This window comes from Clarias gariepinus, chromosome 22, assembly GCF_024256425.1.
Source record: "Clarias gariepinus isolate MV-2021 ecotype Netherlands chromosome 22, CGAR_prim_01v2, whole genome shotgun sequence".
Lineage (NCBI taxonomy): Eukaryota > Metazoa > Chordata > Actinopteri > Siluriformes > Clariidae > Clarias > Clarias gariepinus.
Genome location: NC_071121.1, coordinates 27,584,477 through 27,604,032, shown reverse-complemented (window position 1 = coordinate 27,604,032; position 19,556 = coordinate 27,584,477). Strand labels below are relative to the sequence as shown.

Below are 19,556 nucleotides of genomic sequence, written 5' to 3'. Positions count from 1 at the left end.
AAGAGTCCATCTCGGTCTGTAGCACCTTGACTATGTGAGTTTGTCTGTATAATTTAAACCACAGATATGATCCAGGTGAAAAATACCATGCACAGCAAGTCTGATCTCTGTCTAAAACATCTAATGTACAGTGGGTTAGCTGCAAGATTTATTATCAAGGCTTAGTTTGTTTTAAGGTGTCCTTTCTTAGATTCTAGCACTTTATCAACAAGTCTTATTTTTGTTTTACCACAAAAAGAACAATTTCTGTCTCAATCAAACCGAATCCAATCTCAGTCTGCAGAATCTTAGCCATGAGGACCACTGTCCATAGCATCTCGTCCATGAAATGTCTGAGCACTCTAAATCTCACTTCTTAGTGATATGTATGACTAAAAGTGATCTTCATTTGTAAAACTTCCACCTCACAAAGTCTAATCTCTACTGTATGTAAAGTATTGCACCGGTTTAAGTCAAATCTCAACCTCAAGCTTTTCATTCGCAGTGAGTCCCATCGCTGTCTGTAGCATCTAATCAACTCGGAGTTTACCTTGGTTATAGCCAAAAAAAAGATCTGATCTCAATCTACAACAACTTAACCACAATATGTCCGATCTCAGTCAACCGCATTATCATACACAGAATTTAGATCTCAGTACAAAACATACTTTATATTTGATCCTAAGTCGGACCTGATCTATGGCTTAACAAACTCAACCATAATAATTCCAAGCTCTGTCCAATCTACATCTGAAGCAACAGTAGACAAAAAAGTTTAATCATCTTAAGAAGTCTGATTGGTCTGTAAATTCTTAGCCCTTTTTTTTTAAATGAATGGTGTTATCTCTTAAACATATCCAAAATAGAACAATCTGAACAGGAAGATGTTTGTGGTTTTAGAAGGTTTTAGACCTAATTGTCAGATAATTGATTTTCCTCTTCAGTATCTAAAGGCAGAACAGCTGTTTTAAAATTTCTGCCCTCAAGTTAACATCTCAGCTTTTTCGCATCCTGAAAAGAGTACAAAAAAAAAAAAAAATCAGAGTGCTGTGTTGACAGAAATCCACTAGATGGCAAACAGCTTTTGTAAGACTACTCCTACACGCAGACGCCAACTGATCTTCATCCAGCATCTGCAGCCCAGATGGAATCCTGTTTAACCAGACAGAGCCTCGAGAAAATGTTCCCAGTGACAATTATTGAGGAACATCCAGCCAGTCATGGAAAGTTTCATCTAGACAGAGATGCTGAGCAAAGCCTTGCTGTAACGAAGCGCAGATTGCTTCTTATCTCCTTGTGTTTCCCAAGTAAAGACCCAATGGCATGAGGAACGCTTTGCTAATGGAACATCAAATACAGTAAAGATCATAAAGCTTCCTCAAGAACCCTTAAATCGTGCTATGTGATTACCTCATACCGCCGAGCACTTATCCTAGCGCTAGGTTAATCCCAGACAGCTTTGTGAGTTTGTCCGGATCACCTTTAATGTAAGTACCTGAGTGCTTTTATATCAAGTCGTTCATTTTTACCTTAAATCACCTGCTTAGATTATGTTAGTTTGTCCACTAACATAATGTTAGTAACCACAGTTGTGCTATAATCCCAATGACATTTACTTACTTATTCATAAGAGAAGTGCTAATTAACTCCATGACTCAAGTTTGATACAAAACCAGCTTAACTGTTTAAAGTTGAACTGATAATTAAGGAAGGAAATAGAAGGTTATTCTCCTCAAACAGCACATTTTAGAAAGTTTCTCTAATTCTTAATTAGATCATCGTTTTGATTACATTTTTGGATACTTTAATCTCCAAATCAGTTTGATTCAATAGCATATATGGTGTTTTGTCTGATTTATCTGAGCAGTAATATTTACATGTAGGTCTTCGGCAGATGCTCTTATCCAGAGCAACTTACAAAAGTGCTTTAAAGTTTCGTCATTGCACAGATCTTTACACTGGTTACTACAGTAGGGAACTGGTAACTACAGTATAAGTACCATCAGTCACAGGACTACTATTCTATGAGAACTTGTGACTGCAGTCACTCAATAGTTCAGGACTGGAGTTTCCTACAGTCTACCTGAGTCTCCAATAACAAACTGGACTTCATATGAACTTCTCCACATCCCCTGTTATACTGAACTTTCAGCCTCCTAACACACAGTGTTACTGCAGATCAATCCCTGCTCTCTGTTATCACCCAGATGAGGATGGGTTCCCTGTTGAGTCTGGTTCCTCTCAAGGTTTCTTCCTTTTGCCATCTCAGGGAGTTTTTCCTTGCCTCTGTCGCCGGCGTCCTCGGCTCGCTCATCAGGAACAATCATACCATTTTGATTTTGATTTTGATAACCCTTAATAGGTCTTTGGTCATCGCTTAAAGATCGCCAGTGACTTGGCAGTCCGGACATCAGAAGAAATTCTTTCTAGTGCTAAACAATCCAGTCCAGTACATGGTGGTATTGCATAAACCGCTCATAAAATCACAAAAGGGAACGAGAAGCAATAATCTTTCAAAATAAGAGAATTTTGCAAGTACTTGAAGTTGTAAGCAGCCTGAATTTTCTGCAAACCCTTTGCAATTCAGCATTTTTGACAAATTGCAAGTTCATCAAAATAGTGATTTAATAAGGGAAGTATTATTCTTGATGTAGATCATTTTGAGCATGCTGGCGATACTTACCTCAGGTCCCGGAGGTCCTGGTGGTCCTAAAGAACCTTGGTCACCTGTTTTTCCCTGTCAAACAAAACAAAACAAAACGGATGCACGGACAATCAAAATGCTAAAATACACACAAAGCACACAAAGATCGAGAGGTAGTTTGCGCTTGGAGGTGTAACTACGGCCGATTGTCACTTTATCTCAGTATTATTTTGCAATCATTGGACTCTAACTTAAGTATACAATGAGTTCTAGGAGCTCGACAAGTTTCAACAGCGCTCCCTGCTTTTCCAAACTACAGTCTATTTAAACTGGGCACAAGTACAAAATGCCAATCATCCCCAAGGTCTGTCTAGCAGTGTCTTAGAGGCAACATAGCTTTACCCATCACTTTTTCCATAGCATTTTCAGCATTATTTACAGTAAAAAAAGAAAATGGAAAAAAAGAATGACTACTAGAGAAACTTTCAAGACTAAACAGGTGTTGATATCGTAACGCCGAAAGCTCTTAAGAAATAAAGCATTAATGAAGCATTTACGAGGATGCCGTGATAAAAACCTGGCAGGCATACCATCGGTCCAGGTTTTCCACGTGGGCCTGGTGGTCCAGGAATACCTGCAGCTCCCTGCACAAAGAGGTTATGATATTACTGAGCACTGAGAAAAGTCAATTCTCGATGGAAATGTTGGACGTGTTGGACAAAGACCGGAATGTTTGCCATTGTTCTAAACATTCGCCCTTACCTTGTCACCTGGGTAGCCATATTCTCCCGGTTCTCCAGGTAATCCAGGTTCTCCCTAGATCATACAGCGCCATACAGAGATTATAGACTAAACACATCACAGCCTTTTTACTTTCAGCGAAGAAATAACCGCAATATTCATAAGTTTAGTACAATGTTGTCATTTTCGACCTAATTAAGGAATAGGTGTACGGTATAAGATTTTAGGCCAATAAATGTCAGTACTAGACAACACTACTTCTGAATTAGGAATTTAGCTTTTTATTTGAGGGTAGCTAGAGTTAAAACTCCCAGCTGAAGATTATTGGCACAAGAGCTGTGCTTGAACATTTACTGATCACTGCAATAATAGAAATATTTAGATCACCTTATCACCTTTCAATCCAGGTGGTCCCACACCTCCAGGAAGGCCCTGCCAGCAACAGAAGATGTGAAGAAGAGGTTTTAAGTGTCCACTAAAGATGTGCACAGAGAAGGGCGTAATGTGAGTTCATGATTGGTCATTACCTGAGATCCGACAATGCCAGGTAGTCCGCGAGGTCCCTCAGGCCCAGGGTTGCCCTGAAAATTAAGAAACAAAAAACAAATTGGTAACAAAAAGCTCAAAGGTTTGAAGGAGCTCCTTGGCATTGGACCCAAGAATAACCTGAATAAAGGAAGTGCTAATTTTAGCATGATTGTACAGGATTTTTTTTCTTCGATAGAACACTTTCCAAGCAGGGTCAAATTATTTAAACCCCCTGACCTTCTGTTCAGTAACCCAACGCCTTAACCAATGAGTCAAAATAGTAGCACAACTAATACTGCTTACCAATGTTTCCGGATTCTCACTACAATATTGGTAACAAAACTGAAAACGATGAGACACAGCTACATCCTGCCAATCCTCTGTCCTCTGGTCGCACAAGAAGAAATGTCAATTAGCTGCATGGTTATGGTTTAATAGCAGCCTTAGTCATGCTTTTTTCATCCTCCCGCACTACTACGTAGCTCTTACGCAACATAAACATCTCGGTCAGCGAGGAGACAAATAGCTGATCTTTTTTTCCAGATAGCACTTTTTCTTTTTTCCTGAAGAACAAAAAACAATTGCCTAATGTACTGTAAAAACATTTGCTATTAGGTTCCAAAAAGATCAGGTGTGTTAGCTTAGGATTGGAACTAAGCTCTGAAAGAGCAGAACATCTTCAGGAACAGGTTTAAGCACCTCGGGCTTACTTAATATGACAGACACCAGATGACAAGCTAATGAGGAAAATCTCAATCCATCCTATTTTTTCCATATCATGACATCTCCCCTGACACAAATTTCCTCCAGGTCTCAAACAGTACATTCCAAGTTGTCAACACTTTTGAGCAAAGGTGTAGAGCTGTGCCAAGGCTCTTGAGTGTGATATCTGTTTCATATCTTATTCTGAAATCACCGTAGGGCTTCGAGAATGTACATTAAACCACAAGCGAGTGGGCTAGGTAATGCAGTATAATTAACGCTGTGCAGTATAATTATCTAGCCAAGCTTTACATATTCACGTAAAATTTGTTGAGGTAAGGGTACACAAAAGCAACTATCATGACTACCTTCCTACATTCTCTATAATGCTTATCCTGTACAGGCTTGCAGGAGGAGAAGAGTCTCCAAAGGATTCAGATGGCACACAAGCTCACACACTTGCACACTACAGAATGCAGGAGGAAACCAGAGCATCCGGAGGGAACCCACCAAGCATAGGGAGGCCACAGTGCTAACCACTATGGCACCAAGCCTCAGGTTAACATTAGTGGGATACAGATGGATGCCAGTCCACCACAGCAAGCACAAGCATGCATTTACACACTAAAGGGAATTTGGAAAAGCCAATTAGATGAATCTTAATGTCTATGAACTGTGGGAGGAAACCTGGAGGAAACCTACCAAGCACATGGAGAACATGCAAACTCCATGCACCCAGACCTGAGATGGAATCAAACCCTTAATCCTGGAGGTGTGAGGCCACAGTGCTGCGCAGTGCCTATCATGACATTTACATTTGGGCATTTGGCAGACGCTCTTATCCAGAGCGACTTACATTTTTATCTCATTACACATCTAAGCGCCTATCATGACATTTACATTTGGGCATTTGGCAGACGCTCTTATCCAGAGCGACTTACATTTTTATCTCATTACACATCTAAGCAGTTGAGGGTTAAGGGCCTTGCTCAAGGGCCCAACAGTGGCAACTTGGTGGTTCTGGGGTTTGAACCTGGGATCTTCCGAACCGCAGTCCAATGCCTTAACCACTGAGCTACCCCTGGCCCAGGGGTCATGACTATCATGGTATTTATATGAATGGTTAAGCTACAAGAGATGACCTGCTGCAGAAGCTGTGACGGTCCTTATTTAGAAATCTAGTCATAGAACTATGAACCACAGTGCATCCAGGCTTCACACACCACTTGAAGACCCTTGATCTAGCATTTGAACCTAGAATAAACCCTGGATAATGGAATACTACTTTTTAAGTTAACACAGGGGCCACTTTGATCTTTGATCTACTCCCCAGTGTCCTTTGATTAGCATAAGTAACTGAGACTTTACATCAACAAATGGTGATCAACCATACCAGCTATTTCTTCCATTAAGGGTTTGATGTTTGCTGGTGTTAAATGTTGGCCTGGTTTTTATTATGGTAAAAGTCATAGAATTGGACCATGACAATAAAGCACAAACCAAATACAGAAGTGTTCTTTCAAATAATACCCAATATACCTTTCTGGAGTTCAGCTTTTAGACTTGATCCGCTTTTCTTACACACATTAACCTTTTAGGCGTGTAAAAGTGTTCTCAGCAATTCTTTCTGGTGCATCACAAACAAATAGTTATTATCCAAGGACTCAAAACCAGTATCCACAGCTCGGCAGGACTTCCTGAAGACTATTACGCCGTCCCTCACAGCATCCTTATCCCTCCACAAAAAAGAACAGGAGGCCTTAATGTATCTGGAGCAAGTCGAACCATAGAGATTCACAGAAGGAGAGCAGGAAGCCCCGATGGCTTGGTGAGACTTGGTGATAAACGGGCTACTGTATGTCTCCTTCAACTGACAGCCTGCTTTAAACCAGTGATAAGCGATGCAAAGTGAAAAGAAATAACAAAGCCATATTGTGATCTTGCCCGCACAAATTCTTCCGGCCTTGGCTTGATCCAGAACTGACTGAAGGAAGAGGAGGACACTATAGATATTGGAGCCTACTAGTGGTTAAGTGAAAGTAAAGAGATTTGAAGGGTCTTAACATTTCGAGGTTGCCGATGACCACAAAGTTTATACAATCTAACTTGTATTCCAGGGCCTTTTGGACGGTTATCCAATCGTGCGAATGGGATTTCCTTCCCATTCTCCTGAGGCCTATACCCCTGTTTTACCAAAGTGAACAAGATGCTAGTTCATGTCTGTTGTTAGTGCCAGTTCAAAGCCTGTTCAATAGTGAACCTCCTAAGAACTGACTTTGTTTTTTCCGGAACTAGATACTCACATCATTACATCACTGTATATCTCATTTCTACTTCGCCAGCAACGCTAGCAGCAATGTTAAAAAAATGCTAGAGGCGATCACAACACTGGCAAACTTCAACACTTTAGATCAATCCATCATCGACAGAAAGCATTTGAGCTGCCCTTTGGATATTAAGTCCATATGGAGTCCGTAATTCTATGACAAAGTATTGGAAAAACCAACAGAAAGCATCTAATAAAGTGGTTGGGCCACCATAAGCTGCCTAGAAAATATTCACTGCACTTTGGCCTACTGTAGATGGTGGTGGAAAGCACTTGAATGGATGATCAGCTGGGTTGAGATCTGATAACTGAAGGCAACGTCATCTGATTTACATCATTTTCATCTTTAGTAAATCATTCAGTAAGCTTTCATTCTCTGCAGGGTCATCACACAAAAGTCCACGCCCATCTAGATGAAGAACAATGTTTCATCATAGGATAAAGATGATCAGTAAGAAGAAAGTAAATTTGATTTGTGATGACAATTCAAACTAAGGGGATCTGAAACATGACAGAAAAGTAAATAGAAAGGAATAAATAAACAGAGGGTCCCATCTGTACATGGACTTACACAAATAGAAAGCTTATGGCTGGTCAACATGGCCCAGTCGGCGCATAAGGAAAGAGGAAAGCAAGTCCGTCTGTTGCTGAATGCCATTGAAACCGTACATCTGAAGCTCATAATAAAAGGAACTAAAAAGGCACAAACAATCAGCACATTTCTACAAGTAAAGCACAGCATATGAACAATAAAAAAATAAAAGAATGAAATCAAAAGATGCTCTCTGGAAGTGATTGAACCAAAATGTGACGTCCAGTCACGAGGAAACCGATTCTAAATCAAAGGAAGCCCTCAGAATTTACTCACCATGCTGACACAGATGACGCTGCTATATCAGGGTTTTATCCAGAGGTTTTAGCCTTTCCAGGAGCAGAATGTGTCACTGCATTACACCCTTAAAGTCTACAATGACATCACTAAGGCATTGTTCAGACTGCCAGACCGAATCTGATATTTGGCATATCCTGATTGGAATCAGTCTAAACAGTAAAAAAAAAGAAAGAAAAAAAAGACAACCTACATTGAATCTGATTTCTGCAAATCTGATTTGAAGCACATCCAGAGGTCGTAGGAAATTAGATTTAAAATATGAGTCCCAGCATTGACACTCTTCCTACAGGAATCAGAGCTGTCCATTACATCACTCGCAATGTGAAGCGGAATTTTAAGTCCGCGATGATGTGGTGTGGGACATGGAACTGTGGTTGAAAAACAAGCAATGAGACAATGGAAAAAAATGGAGATGCAAATCCTGAGGTTAAGCCAGACGACCTTTCTGAAAACCTTGTTAATGTAGCCACATGAAAATGATAGTCGCATGGCCTTTACAGTACAGTACATGCTTTGCGGTAATATTGTCAAAAGTGAAGAAAGGGCCCTCAGCGACCCCTAAACCATCGCAACCTACTTTTTACAAGTTTTACCTTTCTTCTCTTAAGATTCCTGTGCAACTTAATCTATAACATTTTCAGAAAGAACATCAGGCTTAAACACTACAGTACAGAAATGGATAATAACAGTCCCTGGACAAAAGACTACTGTATGTGAATTGTCTGGTAGCACGTACAGTAGGGCAGATGTACAGTATAAGCACAGGTAAAACTAAAGGATATGTTCAGAAACAGGGATATATATGAGGAAATAGTATTCTGCGTGTAAGCCTCGGGCATCGTTACCAAGGCAACCAATGCAGATAGGTCAAGAATGTGGGAGATTTGGAGAACAACTCACGTTTGCTTGCGGTCTGAACCAGACCTAATGAGCATTTACGATAGTCTGTGATTTGATAAAATTTTTACAGCCATGCCAAAACTTTTCAAGTTTGCTTGAAATTCTGAAATGTAGTTCCAAAAAAAAAGGAGGTTCTCCAGGAGTTTGTCTCTTCCTTATAAATCCCAGACTCCAAAATGATTCAGAATTCCTATGATTAGCTACTTTCACTCTTTTAACTCAAGAGAAAGAGAAATTATAGCCATTATATTCTCGACAAGCCTTGACAATTCATAACATATCGTCATGGCGTGTCGTAAGTTCTCATGAAATCATGAAAGTTCGCCGGCAGCACATCACACTTCGGAATGAATTTGGCACAGTTTCGTAAATGAGTAATATTTTGCGGCTAATGTGTAGGCAATTGAATCAAGTGAAGTCATGAATCTGAATTCAGGACACTTTACCGCACTCTCAGAGACAGTTTCGGGAATAAACCTGAGACACGTATCTAAGAAATAGCTGATGCTAGCCAATTAGGTACACAGTATGGATTAATTTTTAAGATCAAGAGTAAAAGAGTGTGAATCCTGTACATGCACCAAGCTGTGTTTAGAATATACCAGATGTACCTAATTGACTATGTCATGCATCAAACTGACCACTTTGGAATTTGTATACAGGTGCAGGGGTTGATCCTGGACTAACGTGGTGGTGTTCTGCTCCCGTTAGTCCATTTCTCAATGAACGTCATTCCATCACACATGACAGAGTGAGTACCAAGCTTGAGGCAACGGCCTTCTAAAGGCATTTTAAGCAAAAATCTAGTGATCTAAGACCTAAAATCTGCATCATACACTGCAGAACACGTATGCACTGTGGCTTTCTGTTTCAGTAGTGTTCTGGATGTGTGCAGAGTGTGTAGCTGGAAGAGGAATCCAGGGAATCCTGTAGGTTTTATATCCATGGGTTTTGTCCAGCTGCACAGGATTAGCATACAGTACATACAGTGCAGCTGGGGATTTTTTTTTATTTAAAAAAAAAAAAGTCCTGCAGATTTCTGTAGTGTTTCCGAGGGAGAAATAAAACACCTGTGTGACATACAGGAGATATTTTAAAACACATCTGGCTTCAGTGTTTGGGTTGTCAGGACTAGCCTGATAGAGAAGATCACCATCAAGACGGATTCTCTACCTGAATGACCTCGGGACCTTTTCCAGAGAACGCAGCTCAGTTCTTGTACGTTGGATGATATACTGTATAGCGCTTAGGCTAATCCTTATGGCTTGTTGCCACACCTTGCATGGTTATGAGAAAATAAGCAACAACACCGGAGGCTTCCATAAATGTTCTTATAGAAAATGTTAGCATGTCAAAGACTGTACATGTGTTTTTCTCTAATGTTTAGGTAGTGTTCGTCGTACATGATCCAACTGTTACTATGAAAGCAATAATAATCCATAATGATTTAAAAGTAACCCATTCTTGACAAGTGAGCCCAAGAGCGACGGAAGAACAGCGGTCCACACACTGAGAACAAATGGCCATCACCCCTAATTCTGACCTCCTTCCAGCTTGAGACACCAAAACAGTGATAAGGATGTGAGGTCACATTCTACCTTCTCATGGAAGACAGAAGCAAACACAAAAACAAGTTTCTCTTATGTGTTTATACAAAGAACCGAGGCAGAATCTTATAGAAAGCGGCATTAAATATTTTATGCGTGAGGATTGCATAATAACCAAGACGTGGGTACGCAGATGACACTCACTCTGAGGCCTGGGAAGCCACTGGTGCCAGTTGCTCCAACAGGTCCCTGTAAAAAGAAAAAAAACAACATTCATGAAATTGGGTATTAGACATAAGAGAGCAAAGATGAATTTAAATTCCAAACTTTGATCCTATTATTGTATATTATACATTACTTGAGTGTAACACGAGATAGAAATCCTACCTGATTTCCGTCAGGCCCAGTAGGACCTCTTTCTCCGATGTCTCCAATCACACCCTAAAAAAACACACACAAGACTTCAGCAACCTCTACATGTCTCTCCAAAAACATCACTGCATCAATATCCTCAGTACAATTCCCTGTGAGCGAGTCGCTTCCGTAAAAACCACCAATCAGAATCCAGAATGTAACAGCGCTTTGCTGTATATTTCACGTGTCTTGCTGCTATTTTAATGTGCTTAAGGAGCCGAACCCACTTCAGATTATCCTTGTACAGATAATGCACTCAGTGTGTTTCTTAGATCTTGAAGGATCCTTTGAACATCTTCCACACTGCTTTCATCCACTCAGGGGAGGCTGTGATTAGCCGGACTTACCCACAGACGCCCACTTGGCAACAATGCTCTAGCACATAACCTACATTATATATTTTTTATGAGGCCAGGACGTCCAGCAGAAACGTTCCCCTTTGTGTTTGTAGCTGTTGTAGATTGTACGTTGCTTTGAAGTGCTGTCCATCACTATGTGACGGAAAGATTCCAGATGTATCTCGAATCCACAATGCATCACCTGTTTCCAGGTATCCTCCTCCCAACAAGGTGTGCTGTTCATGCTTTCCAATGGATTATGGGATTTAAGTGCTGCCATGGATATTCACATCTATGCTCGATCTTCTTCTACTGGTGTAAGGATGAAGTGCTTTACCGGTTCACTCTCTAAATCTTTCCCCCAGCAGATCATTTCAAACAGAGACGTCTATACAGCTGGGGTTAATTTCGCAGACAAACTACCTTAACCTCTTCTTTTGCACCGGCTCCTTGATTGGCGGTCGAAGGATCGGTTCTTGATTGAATTGTATCGTTTTGAAAACAGTTTTAAAGTCTCTGACACAGACATCTCACTGAAAAGGCTTGCTCTGGTCGAGGTTTAGTCCAATCCATGTTTCCCATCCACAGAGCAGCATTGGCAAGATCAATGTTACAAGAAGTTGTATTCTCGAGTGCGGGTTTAGACGCAATTCCTTATTTTTACACACATACGCTTTTGAAAAATAAATTAATATTAATGATAATAATTATAATAATAATAATAATAGTAATAATAACCAGATCAAAAATGAACCTTCCTCCATGCAGATCAAAAATTTAAATTAGCAAAAAATTTTACAGAAATTGGAAAATTCATATTTTTCCCCCTTTAGCTATACATGATGAATTCCTTCAGTGCACTCAGCATCAATATAGTATTTAATTTTGTGTTTTATTTGACTCCCTAGCGACCCTGTCTTGTCATTTATGTTTAAGTTTGTTGTTTAAAAATTTGACATCCCATAATTAGTTTTTCTTTTTTTTTTTACAGTTGCAAAGTCTTATCATGAATTATCTGAGTTTAAATCTGAGCTTTAATTTCTTGTTTATTCATTAGTACATTCATTTGTCTATCTTGCTTGTAATCAGATTTTTTTCCACTTTATCCCAGACCCCCATTTATTTATTTATTTATTTGTTTGTTTGTTTGTTTGTTTGTTTATATATTTAAATATATGTCATATATGGTAATTATTCAACATTTCCTGTCATGCACATACACGCTGCATTGTACAAATTTCACCGTAATCAGGTTTGGGGTTATCTGGGAGTTGAGTCATGTCCACCGGACTTTTTTCCTGTTACGTAGAAATGTTTCCCTGCTCACCCAAGTAGCTTCTTCAGTCTGGAGGAAGTTGGTAAGTTCCACATATTTGTAGCCTCCAGGGTCAAAGGATCCTCATTGTTAGGTGAACAATTTACAGGGTGAGACTAGGAGGGACAGTTGAACCAGAAGAACCAGCAATAGACAGAGATTAAGGTGTAACACCTGCACAGAGTAAGGAGAGACCTTAAGCATGGCTCTCCTGATGAACCTGTGAAGAGGTCTTGATCTTCCTGGAGATGGAGGTAAGGTTAGCATGAAAAATAGGAGACAGGTGGTGCCTGAGACCTCCAGCTCTGTTGAGGAAAGGTCACACTTTTTGACCTCCTTCCATCCAAGGTACAGGAACATTAGTACCAGGACCAGCAGATCCAGCAGATCCAGCAGATCTATCTATCTATCTATCTATCTATCTATCTATCTATCTATCTGTCTGTCTGTCTGTCTATCAGAAAGGTGGTAATGAGACGACTCAGCTCCCAGGTAACCTCACCGCCATGACTAAGAATGTTCACAGACAGGTTTGTGCTTGTGTACTCTTCATCTTCACCCATACTTCACACTGATTAATGTCAGATGGAACCTTATTCTGTCCGTCCACAATCTTTTAATTCTTATTTTATATATCTTACATAACTCTAGTCCTTATTTTCTTGCGTAGTAAACTCCAGTCTACTGTTCACTTCTCCCGTGCTTCGTTCCTTTACTATAAATCACTAACTTCAATCTGATATCTTGTCTTAATCACTATTTATGAAAAGTTCAAGTTGTGTTTTCGTTTCAGTTCTCAGGTAACACACGAGAACCTTCTACCTGTCGGCCTTTGGGTCCGATCTTCCCCACAGGTCCTGGTGTCCCCTGTAAAAAAAAGGAAAAGAAATAGTTAGAGATCACCAAATATCCAGTTATAACAAATGTAACTTTCCTTAATAACACCAATAGATTTTGCCTGGTTTTACTGTCTTTAACAGACATCATGGTGCAGACTGAACTTTTGTTTTCTGAAATTTTCCGCTCCTTTTTATGACGTCCCGTCGCATGCATTTCATTAAACATTAAACGTTAGCAATAAACCTTTTAAACGTACTCCATATGGACGCACTGAGAAAAACAATAAAAACAAAATAAAAAAATACCCAAAGGAGCTAAATAGTGGCGAGGTTCAAAAGAAACGCGAAAGAGACCGCAAACCGACAAAGACATGATGTGAAGCGATCACAGATCTCTCAAAGCTCCGCATCTCCAGATCATATCGCATACTTCTAGTTCAATTAGCTTCTACACAGAAGTTATCTACAGCCAGATGTTTTTATTGTTTTTTTTAATGAATCAAGCCATAATACTAGTTTAGTGTTTATCTGAGTAAAAGTGTGAACACACACACACTTGTTAATTCATCGAGTCAGAATTTTTGAAGATTTACACTTTTTTTATCCAATTTTTAGTTACATTTACCACCAAGAAAAAGTTCATTTTCTCACATTATGGCTTTCGAGCACTGACATTGGAGACTCCTTCCTCTTTGCAGAAAAATCCAAGAGTATTTGAACAACACGTATTAGAATTTTTTATTCATTGCTTTATCATCCCACGCCCCTCACCACAGCACAACATTCCTCTTACCCAATCTAAATCCTTAGTCCCGCCCACTTCCTGATCCGTTACACTTACTCTTTCTCCCTGTATTCCCGGCGCTCCGGGTGCTCCTGGGGATCCGATAAATCCCTTCATATAAAAAGAGACAAAAAAAACCACAGACTTAGCATTGGATCAGAAGTCAAAGACGCACTACACATGATCTTATACACATTATACGGTATTAATTAACATACGACTGAGATTCTCGTTAATTCTACACTATGCTTTTCAGGTTCTAGTCGGTGTGTAAGATGAGCCCCTGACCTGAGAACACCTGGTACACTCACACACACACACACACACACATCATTTTCTGTTGATGATAAAGAGCTGCCTGGGGCATTCTGGGATACGCTTCTTTATTAGTTTGCATATGAGCAGGCGCATGAGCGCGTACGGCTGCAACTCAATGTTTCCTATTTCTTTTTTTTTTTAAATTACTGTACAGTTTTGTTGGTGTTACAGAGATTTAAGGAAACACAACCTGTAGAAATGGCATAAACTCATGCTGATATTGCAGATAATGCAGAATGTGTTCTTAAGATACAAGTAACAGGTGCACCCATTGGTTGTTGTTTTTTTCTTAAAAAAGTAGGCTTGCCAGGTTTGGGATGCTGCACGACGCAGCAAAAAGGCTGCACAAGATGATTTTACGTTACCCAAACTATGCAAAATTCACGTTTTTCAATTATGCGTAGACTTTTAGACGTCTCTTCAGTGTGAGTTTACTAGAAAAAAAAATTGTAAGGAAAAAAAACTCCTGCTTTTAATCTTTTGCATTAAAAGGCCAATCAAATTTTCCCCTTAATGTGACCTCATATAAGATAATATAAACTCAACATTTGGAGAGGAGCAAAAAATAAAGATGTGGCCTGCAGATACACTATGGCAAAACAAATAAGTAACATTGTACTACAGGAACAATCGGATCATGACATGACACCCTATCATCTTTTCGTGCCTGATTTAACACACAAGTGAACAAAAACACACGGTGCTCACATTGCCGCCTTTAGGGCCTGGGTTTCCCTCTGGGCCTGCCAGTCCCTGAAAGAGAACACACAGTGAAACACAACACAATTCAACGCGTTTGATCAGTGCTTTATCGTTGTAAAAACAAATAGAGAATCCCCCAAAACCTAATGTTACCTCTGATTGTTACAACGCTCTGACACTGGAGACTCCTTCCATATATAAATCTCTCCATACAAATAACAATTATAATTCTTTTTTCTTTGCATATCCTAGCATTTCTTGGTTAGCAGACCGTTGTCAGAGCACAGGGTCAGACATTATACGGCGCCTTGGAGCAGACATGGTTAAGGGCCTCGCTCAAGGGCCCAACTGGCGCAACCTGGCACAGCCGGTGCTTGAACCACCGACCTTTCGATCAGTAACTCTGAGCCTTAATGCCAATAAGAGGACACATCTTGTTTTTAAATTATACGCTGCATGTTCACCGTACACAAATCCCTGTAAATGAGCTGTTACTATGGAAACAAGATCACGCTAAAACACAACAAGAGCATCAATATAAACCTGCTTTTAGAGAAAATGAATCGAATTGGAATCAACAACACTTTGTCTATTGATTTGCTGTATTATTAAATCACCCTGTCCTGTCCTTTACTTTACATATTGCTCCCTTTCCAAGGTGGAATTCTGGGTATATAGTTTCTCTTTAGTGGATCTTGGTCACTGCACCTGCCTGCCAGGGTAACCTGCTGCCCCGACCATGCCCGGCAATCCTGGCAAACCCTGCGGAGAGAGGGATAGACAGAGAGACGGACAGAGACAGAGAGAGAGGGAGAACAGGAATGTGAGAATAACGCCGTGCCAGTGGAGGAATAGAACAGCTATTGTTCTGGACGGCACCCCGATCCGCTGACCGGTCGAGTTCTCCTCGACCCGGCTCTGGGTGCGACCCAGGGTGAAGCCCTTCAAGTCTGACATTGTGTCCGGTTCTAAAACTTCCCATTCACTGTATTCACTTTTCTGCCTGATTGGGTTGTATTTTATTTGAATGAAGTAGGGGTGTGACATGATCTCCACAGGTTTTGTTCAAGCAATTTGAAGCTCGTTAACGCTGCATCTTTAACGCTGTCACTTCATCAGACCGAGTGCGAGACACCATCAGGGTTTCATCAATAAAAGTAACAAAAGGTTCTTTTTAGTCCCCGCACTGTCCTCCATGACTAACTGAGCTACTCCAAGGTTTGTTTCGATTCTTTATGGGGTGTGGCAAATCATAAATCAGTCAAGCAGTTCAGCACATAGATAGAATGTATAGAGAATCACATCACACACAAGAAGCTGTTTCTGGGGGCCTTTTAAAATCTAGTTGAGAACGATGAGCCTCTCAAGGTGTCATGTGGTACAGACATAAACTATTTGTCAATCCCAACACAGATTGTAACCTAAATATATATTTTTTTTACAACATGACCCCTAGGGGGCCCTATACGATTAAGAACTGGAGTGATGCAGCTGAGGTTGAAGAACTGTCAAGGCCAGGACTCACACAAAATGCTGACATTCGGACATCTCCCGGTTGTCTACAGTGAGTCCGGTGCAAAGGGGCAAGTATTAATAAACAAAAAAACTTTCTAAATTAGGCCACGCCCACTTCTAGATACAGAGAACATTGCATTGTTATATCTATAGTCTAAATTATGCAATTGTGTGTGCTTTGGCATACAAACTACGTACCTGTTCTCCTGGCTGACCTGGTGATCCTGGATATCCTTTGGGACCCTGAAATAAAAACAGAACCGAAGCAAATGATGAGACTGAGTCGGAGAGACACATCACCTTGCGCCTCGCATTCCTCTCACCTCTTATGGTTCTTTAGATGGATCCGCGTTTTTGCCGATTTTGTTGCCTTAGGTTCCCAGCACACCCTCCCCTCTCTTAGATAAGGCTAACACCCTTTAAAACGTCTCTCTAACCTGTTAAAAGCTTTCAAGGCTTTCCACGCCAGAGAGCTGCACCGAGCTTCACAAACAGGAGACAGGTCACGGCAGCGAAAGAGACGGGAAGTGGAAGGAACATGCGGGAGAACGGTTCTGCTCAGACTCACACTGCTGCTGGACCTGCTGGGGGTTTTGTGTGTATCTGGTTCTTTCCAAAAATTATATATAAAATGTAGGTTCTACAGGTATTCCAGTAGATTATTGTTCATCAAGCTAACGTTGTTGAGCACCGTGCTCTCCATGTCAGATTAAACAATAAAGATCTCTAAGAAAATATGTTCGATGATTGGAAATGATTACCTCATCGATCAGAGTGATTTGTTTGCGCTTCCTTATCGCCGCTAGCGTATTTGTAACTGGTGCACCAATTCGGTGTTCTCCTATTGGTGGATGTTAAACAAGCCATGCAGCAGAACTGAGATATTAATAAGAAATTTCTCGATGTCTTTTCGAACATAAGACTTTCTGCTCCAAGGCACATCACCTAATCTAGCTAATGAAGAACATCGTACTTTAAGTAGGATGCTAACGACCTGAGCTGGCTTGTGTTAGCCGGTAAGTGTTGTTTCACTCTAAAATGTAGAGTAATGCGGAATTCAGAGAGTGTCGGAAGATTTCGGCCTTTCACCCTGAACCCTGACAACAGGGTGACGCGTGAGGGTTATTTATGCCTAGCCGAGGTTCGAGGTATGCGGTACTATTCCTGTTCACAGTCATCTGGAGCGCTGTGCCCGTAACCACGCTGCTTAACCTCGCACTCAATATGAAAGTATCCACCACTGAGGTTACAAGTTCGGTAATAATTGCTAAAAAGGACCATCAACTACAGAATCAGCTGCAATATATAAACCTGACAAATAAGAGCCTCTGAGGTATAAAGTGTATCAGAAGGTCATGTGGTTTGTCGGGAAAAGAGGAAAAAAAAGCGAGGGAAGATTCATCAAGAATTCTTGGTGAACCAATACATCATGTCAAGAGCGATTCATCAGGAACGGCTGTCGCCTTCAAATCTATTCTCTTAAATCCTCTTCAGATGTGGAGAGATGTCAGTGCGGGACAGGAGGGTAAAGGGCAACCCTGCCGAGGATCCGTCATCCTCCTGCTTTTAGCTAAAGAATCATGTACTGTATGTATGTATGAGAGGTGTTCAAGTCAAACTGGGACTTTTGATTGCGCAGCATGACAGAACACAGTTATGAAAGTAAAAATTCTCTTTATTTCACTTTATATAAGTCTAAAATGCCGGCCTCCCTTTCTGCCCTTTCTGTGAATAAAAAAAAAAAAAAATCTTTTGGGTTGATTATTAAAGGTGTTTTGTTTTTCAGGACAATGCATAACCTTCTGCTGCCCACTGCAAAACTAACACATTACAGGAACTCGACTGGGAGTTGCTTGCATGTACAGTACAGTCCCCTCTATGGTCATTGGGCCAAAGGAGTTCCTGGGAGGCCAGTGTTCCAGAAAAGAAGCAGTGAGATAGAAAACCTTTTGGCATAAGTACAGCAGTGGGTTATATAGAGAAATAAGGGGAGTTCTGCTAGTCCCATTTTGACTTGAACATCACCTTATAAATTCTTTTACAAAAAAAAAAATAAAAAAAATTGGCAAACTGCTGTGATATGAGATGAATAAAGCAGTTGGATATTCTTCACATGTCATGAATCTTTTACTCCTTAATTCTGCTCATGATAATAAGAATAACTGACAGATTCTGTCTTCTCCCTCCAGGAAGCTTCTGAACCATTTTAAATACCGGTCTTGTCTTACAGACAGAACATGCCTTTTTGTTGCTCGTGCTATCTCTGGTGGCGTCTCTCGCTTTTTAAAGCCATCGTGTCAGATGGTGGCTGTTAAAAGATGACCTCTGATTTCTACACATTTCTGCCAGCGTGTAACTCAATCCCGTGTAACTCAAAGCCAAGTAGCAGTCAGGGAAGCTCTAACAGACCCCAGCCACTGTCTGCTCATGGGAACGGCGAAGAAACGTCACTGGATATCTGAGGAGGCATCTGAGGAGCACACAGGAACCCTTCAAACCTGTCGAGACTGGGGTACGAGCGGGGTAAAATGGGAAGAGCGTGACGAAGAACTTACCACTGGACCTAGAAATCCTTTGGGGCCTGGTAGACCAGGTGGTCCTCTCTCACCCTAGGCAATAGATGAAAAAGGAAATAGATGAGTCTAGAATATTCCAGATGCTAGGAAAATAAACATGTCTACAAATGATGGAGCTTTAATGGAAAAAAGATAGGGGAGTTTGGTTAATGAGTTCGGAAGATTAATTCAACTCATGTTCTGTGAAGGAACGTGTAAAAAAAAAAGAAGAAGAAAATAACACAAAGCAGCAGTGAGAATTCATCAGATCATCAGAAACATGGAGAAACAGAATGAGGCTAAATCCAGAACACAGAGGAATTAAAAAGCTGATCTCAGAGCAGTTACAAGCGGTTTAGTTACCTTTTCTCCTTTCGTGGCCTGACCTGGGGACAGCCCGGGGTCACCTTTTGTACCCTGAGGCAAGAAAACATCATCTCCATTTATTTTTCACCCCAAACCATTTATAAATAAACTCACATAAAATTCAAAGGCGAATAAAAAAACTAATAAAAAC

The 19,556-nt window shown here is 40.6% G+C and overlaps 1 protein-coding gene across 2 annotated transcripts in view; it reads right to left on the bottom strand.

Moving 5' to 3' along the window:
- Positions 1-19,556, bottom strand: part of LOC128510645 (collagen alpha-1(XXIV) chain) — a 112,649-nt gene that overhangs the window by 38,101 nt on the left and 54,992 nt on the right. For both annotated transcript variants that reach the window (XM_053483079.1, XM_053483078.1), the window contains 14 exons: positions 19,403-19,456; positions 19,040-19,093; positions 16,683-16,727; positions 15,678-15,731; positions 14,976-15,020; positions 14,007-14,060; positions 13,149-13,193; positions 10,647-10,700; positions 10,464-10,508; positions 3,892-3,945; positions 3,752-3,796; positions 3,386-3,439; positions 3,214-3,267; positions 2,663-2,716 (listed from right to left, as the gene is read on the bottom strand). In XM_053483079.1, the coding sequence (XP_053339054.1) occupies positions 2,663-2,716; positions 3,214-3,267; positions 3,386-3,439; positions 3,752-3,796; positions 3,892-3,945; positions 10,464-10,508; positions 10,647-10,700; positions 13,149-13,193; positions 14,007-14,060; positions 14,976-15,020; positions 15,678-15,731; positions 16,683-16,727; positions 19,040-19,093; positions 19,403-19,456 (711 nt within the window). The remainder of the gene's footprint in view (positions 1-2,662; positions 2,717-3,213; positions 3,268-3,385; positions 3,440-3,751; positions 3,797-3,891; positions 3,946-10,463; positions 10,509-10,646; positions 10,701-13,148; positions 13,194-14,006; positions 14,061-14,975; positions 15,021-15,677; positions 15,732-16,682; positions 16,728-19,039; positions 19,094-19,402; positions 19,457-19,556) is intronic.